The 5,490-nt window shown below is 52.8% G+C and overlaps 1 protein-coding gene across 1 annotated transcript; it reads right to left on the reverse strand.

Moving 5' to 3' along the window:
* Positions 1 to 453: 453 nt before the first annotated feature.
* Fzd1 (frizzled class receptor 1) lies at positions 454 to 5,245 on the reverse strand. Its single transcript, XM_036181577.1, has one exon. The coding sequence runs from the start codon at positions 4,753 to 4,755 to the stop codon at positions 2,827 to 2,829; it is 1,929 nt and encodes a 642-aa protein (XP_036037470.1). The 5' UTR covers positions 4,756 to 5,245; the 3' UTR covers positions 454 to 2,826.
* Between the last annotated feature and the right edge of the window lie 245 nt (positions 5,246 to 5,490).

Consider the following 5,490-nt stretch of genomic DNA (forward strand, 5'->3'; position numbering starts at 1 on the left):
GGACAAAAATTAATGAATTGTATTGAAATTTTCTCCCAGAAGTTACATAATTACCTAATGAGACATGTTCTAATTTGGTTACAGAATTATTGTTTTTCATGTGTATCTATATATAAAAGCTTCTCAAATACCACCTTTTCAATTATTGCAAAAAATGGAAATATTGCTTCTTGTTAATTAAAATGATATGTTTTCCATTAAATTAAAACTTAGATGTCTTAAAATGAATTAAGACTTACAACACAATTTTCTTACAACCATGAAGGTCACTCTCCTGCATTGATGGGCTTCTCTTAGCCCTTTGTCCTTTTATTTTAAAAGTAATGGAAAAATATAGTAAAAGTATTTTTAATCTCCAGATACTTGAAGTTTTCCAGTAGTGTTCCTTTCTCATACCATTTCCATATTATAAAATATAAATTGTGTATTTCTATTTTAAAATTTAATGTATATATAGTCACATGTATGTGTACAGGTACATATACACACATACACATAAATTCTGAGGATGAGTAGGTCAACTAGGAAATTCCTTAGGGAAAGGCTCTTTGAACAATATGAAAATGGAATCTTCAGATGTAAACAAAAAAAGACTTCCATAGTCTACTGCTGTCTTAAGATGTTTATGAACCAAGTCAGTGGCTGCTTACAGATTGCCTGTTTATGAAGACAATACCTCATAGAACATCACAAAGGTGAAGACTAAATGATAAACCTCCACATAATAAAAGTCATGTAAATGTATCCCTTGGGAAGAAAAAAAAAAAGCTCCAATGTTAAAAATTAGTTATCTTTTAATAATAATATTGTTTGATATTATTATTATTCAAAACAACATTGAAGCCTCCTGTTCTCTGCTGTGAAGAAAAACAGCCTTTGCGTGGGACTTCATAGATGCCACTCAGAAGGAAGGCAGACTGGGTATTCTTTGGACTAGACTTTCTCTTCCATTCTTTAGGTTTTGATATTGTGGCGCTGGTTGTGAGGCATTATAAGCTGAGAAGACAGTTCAGATAGGTCTATTATTTTCAGGCACAAAACAATGTAATTTCATACAAAACTTTCATTTTTTATTTGCGAAATTAAAAATATGGCATTTTATATATATAAACTTCTATTCCTCTATAAATATAAATGGTTTTGTGATAAATGAACAGAATAAATGCATACCAAATTCAAAAACCAATGTCATTTTTGGAAATGACAGCCATAGATAAATTTAGGTCTTAGGTGCTGGCATTTTTGATAAACTCTTAAAAGTTTAAACACTACAACCAGGAGGACTGCTTTTCTCCTCTTCATAGAGAACAGAGTGAATGTTTGTAAATGGCTTTGAGAGATTTACACTTGACACACTGCTTGCTGTCAGTCCAAACAGGAGCACACGGTAGCATGCAGTAGGAATGTACACTTCCAGTTCAGCATGCATGCCCAGCCTGTATTTGTTTCTCTCACCCAGAATTAGTTTACCTCCTGTGCCTTCTGAAGTATACCAGGCTATTCCTGGGGGTGTGGATGGTTCCTCCCTCAGAATGTGTTGCTGGTGTACAACTTCTCGATTGTAAAGGTGATATAAGTCTAATTATAATTTGATTTAAACCAGGAAACAGCATTTCATTTTGAGGAAGTCCACTCCACTGAGATCTCCTTCAGTTTTTCATATTTTCTGTATGCTCTGCTATCCTGTTAAGGAAAGCAAAGATCGACTCCTTCACTAAGCTTTCCAGGCAACCTCAAAGTCTCCATTTCATAGGATCAAATCTAAAAGCAGGCAGCCTCACGAGAGGGGGTGGGGATGGGGAGCAGGTTGCCAGCCATCAAAAGGTAATTAGAACACTTTATAATCTCCTTCTTCCGTTTCTTCCAACCCACACAAAGCACTTCCACAGTCTCACTAATGGCCAAACCCATAGCAGGTTCTAGTCGCTGAAGGAAAAGAGCTCACCCATAGAAAGTCAGCCTTTCCAAAGTTAGGCATTGGTCGCCGCACTCACTCTCTGACGAGTTTAGTTAGGAACACCTGGGCCAGGAACATCAGGGTAGAGGGAGGTTGGGTCAACGGGCAGTGATCACCCTGCGGGCCTCTACGAAGCTGGAAGGTGGTTCTGAAAAAATCAGTATGGGGAAGTCACAGGGACAAGCCTCCACACTCTGCCTCTGAGAGGGGGAGGGGACTGGAATGGGCGGGGCCCACCTCAGGAGCGGGAAACTGTGGAGTTCTGCACCTTAAAAGTTTCCACGCAAGCAAGGGGCGCGGCGGGGCGGGGGGGGGGAGCGGTGGGAAATGACCCTGGAGAGGCAACACATGTCACAGCCTGCCGTGCCATAGCCAGACCCACGCTCCCACGACTGGGATAAGGGCGCAGGGCAGAGCACTCAGCAAGTGTGTTCTGTTTTACCTCCTCTGCAGTCTTCAGAAAAAGGCAAGTGAGAAAAAGCTTCAAATGCTTAAACCGCCCTAAATAATTAAACATTTTTAAAAAGAAAAAATTCGCGTTGTTCGGTAGTCTTTAAATACAAATATACTTACAAAAATCTTACACAGGCTATTTACAATCATAAAAGCGTACAGTCCTGGTATCAGAGCTAGGGCTAGAGAGATCGGTCCACACACACACACCCCTCTGGCAGTTGGGCCCTCTCTTTCCTTTACCCCTGGGACGGAAGCTTTTGCAGGAGCTGTGCTGTTTGTAGAAAGGAGCCTGCAAAAGCTGAGTTTCTAGCGAGGAAGCCTGGAGTGGCCAGGCTTGGCAGGAATTCCTTGGGGCCAGCTTTTCGGGCAAGGGCTGAGATCGACCAAGAAGTGGGGAAGGCAGAGTTCGGGTCTCAGACGGTAGTCTCCCCCTGTTTGCTGTTGGTAAGCTTCGTGTAGAACTTCCTCCAGGAGTTCAGTGTCTTGCCAGACCAGATCCAGAAGCCCGATGTGATGCCCACAATCAGCGTCATGAGATACTTGATCATGAAGACTGTAAAGTCGGGAGTCATGGGCGGGTGTGGTGGGGCTCCTCCACCCCCCTGGAGGTGAGGGCAGGGGATGGCGTAACTCTTGCAGCTCTGGGCCACCCAGCTGCGCTCCCACTGGTCCCGGAAGGCCTGCTCGTAGAAGTAGCAGGCGATGACGATGGTGGCCGGCACTGTGTAGAGCACGCTGAAGACTCCGATGCGCACCATGAGCTTCTCCAGCTTCTCGGTCTTGGTGCCATCGTGCTTCATGATGGTGCGGATGCGGAAGAGCGACACGAAACCGGCCAGCAGGAAAGAGGTGCCGATGAACAGATAGACGAAGAGCGGCGCCAGCACAAAGCCACGCAGCGCGTCCACGTTGTTAAGCCCTACAAAACACACTCCACTCAGGACATCGCCGTCCACCTGGCCCAACGCCAGGATGGTTATAGTTTTGATGGCTGGCACAGCCCAGGCGGCTAGGTGAAAATACTGTGAGTTGGCCTCGATGGCTTCGTGGCCCCACTTCATGCCGGCTGCCAGGAACCAGGTGAGGGACAGGATCACCCACCAGATGGAGCTGGCCATGCTGAAGAAGTAGAGCATCATAAAGAGGATGGTGCAGCCCTCCTTCTTAGTGCCCTGCGCCACCGTGCGCGCCCCGTCCTCTGCAAACTTGTCGTTACACACCACCCGGTCCTCCAGCAGAAAGCCAGCGATGTAGGCCACGGCCACCGCTGTGTAACAGCCGGACAGGAAAATGATGGGCCGTTCCGGGTAGCTGAAGCGCCGCATGTCCACCAGGTACGTGAGTACCGTGAAGAGCGTGGAGGCGCAGCACAGCACCGACCAGATGCCAATCCAGGTGCGCGAGAAGCGCAGCTCCTCCGGCCCAAAGTACATGAGCCCGTATACCTTAGTGGGTTCGCAGGGCGCGCCGCAGTCCTTCTCCCCTAGAAAGTGGTAGTTGAGGTAGGAGGGCACCCTGAGAGCGCGCGGGCAGGAGAACTTGCCCCGCTCCACCGGGCCGGCGCCCCCGGGGTAGCCGCCGCGATAACCGCCGCCGTGCTGAGGATTACTGGTCCAGAACTCCGGCAGCAAGGACGGAGTCGGGGTACCTTTGTCGGACGTGTTCTGGCCCACGCACAGCTCTCCTGCGCCATGCACCGGGAACTTCTCGCACTTGAGCGTGTCTGGCCACTGGAAGCCGAACTTGTTCATGAGCGCCTCGCAACCCTGGCGTGCGCGCTCGCACAGGGAGCGGCAGGGCGGCAGCGCCTGCTCCAGCACCGTGCACACAGGCGCATACATGGAGCACAGGAAGAACTTGAGCTCGGCGGAGCACTGCACCTTCACCAACGGGTAGAACTGGTGCACCTCCAGGCCCGCGTCCTCCTGATTCGTGTGGCCCAGCAGGTTGGGCATGATGGTCTGGTTGTACGCGATGTCCGTGCACAGAGGGATGGAGATGGGCTGGCAGTAGCCATGGTCCGGGATGGAGATGCCCCGTTCGCCGTTGTACTGCTGCCCGCTCTGCTGCTGCTGGGGCGGCGGCGGGGCTTGCTGGCCCGGCCCGGATACCTGGCCCGCCGCCTGCGCTCGGACCCCCAACAGCAGCGGGGCCTCCAGCAGCCAAAGCAGCAGCAGTAGCAGCAGCCCACTCGGCCAGCGCCGGGGGCCAGCCCGGGGGCGGCGGCGGCCGGTCGTGTCCCCGCGCCCCACCGCCTCCCGCCGGCCCCGGAGAGCCCCGGCACAAAGTTCCCAGCTCGGCCGCCCGGCCGGGGACTCGCTAGGCGCCGCCTCCTCAGCCATACTTTTTGGGCTCCCTCCTCGGCTCCGGTCGGCTAGGGCAGGCAGCGGCGCGGCGGGTGGCGGCTCCCACTGTGCTCGGGGAGATCGGGTCCCCACCCGTGCCCTCCGTCGGGCTGAGGTCGCGCTCCGCCCGCTCCCCCAGATCCTGCTCGGAGTCCCGCAGCCGCCGCCGCCGCCGCAGAAACTTGCGGTTCATGAAGCGCGGGCGGCAGGGAGAGCGCGAGGGGTCCCGGCGCGCCGGGGTCGCGTCCCTCCTTCCCGGGCCTCGGCGGGCTTGTGGCTCTCGGCCCGCGGCGCCGCGCTAGTGGCCGCAGCCGGGAAGAGGAGCGGGCAACTCTCGGCAGCCTCGCCGCCGCGGGTCCCCCCTGCGCCTCCGCCTCCTCCTCCTCGGCCGCCGCCTGACCATTTGTGTCAATCCCTCAACTCGCTGCCTCTCCTCTCCCTCGCGCGCCCTCCAACCGGTTTCTAGGCGCCCCGCAGTCTGTCTTTCACAGAGAGGGAGGAGCCTTGAAACCGACGCGGAGCTGGAGGTTCAGGGAGCGTCGCCCAATCTCAGCACCCGCTTCCCAGCGCAAAGGGAGCCCTTTCCCTCCCAGCCTGTGCTGGAACCCGCAGCAGGCGGGAGGAGGAGGAGGAGGAGGAAGTGCTGGTGGTGGTGGTAGTGGCCAAGGCACGGCTCCCGCACAAAGAGTAGCTCTGAAGCGGGACAGGCTTGGTTGCTTTTGCTTTTGCGGA

This window comes from Onychomys torridus, chromosome 3 (genome assembly GCF_903995425.1).
Source record: "Onychomys torridus chromosome 3, mOncTor1.1, whole genome shotgun sequence".
Classification (NCBI taxonomy): domain Eukaryota; kingdom Metazoa; phylum Chordata; class Mammalia; order Rodentia; family Cricetidae; genus Onychomys; species Onychomys torridus.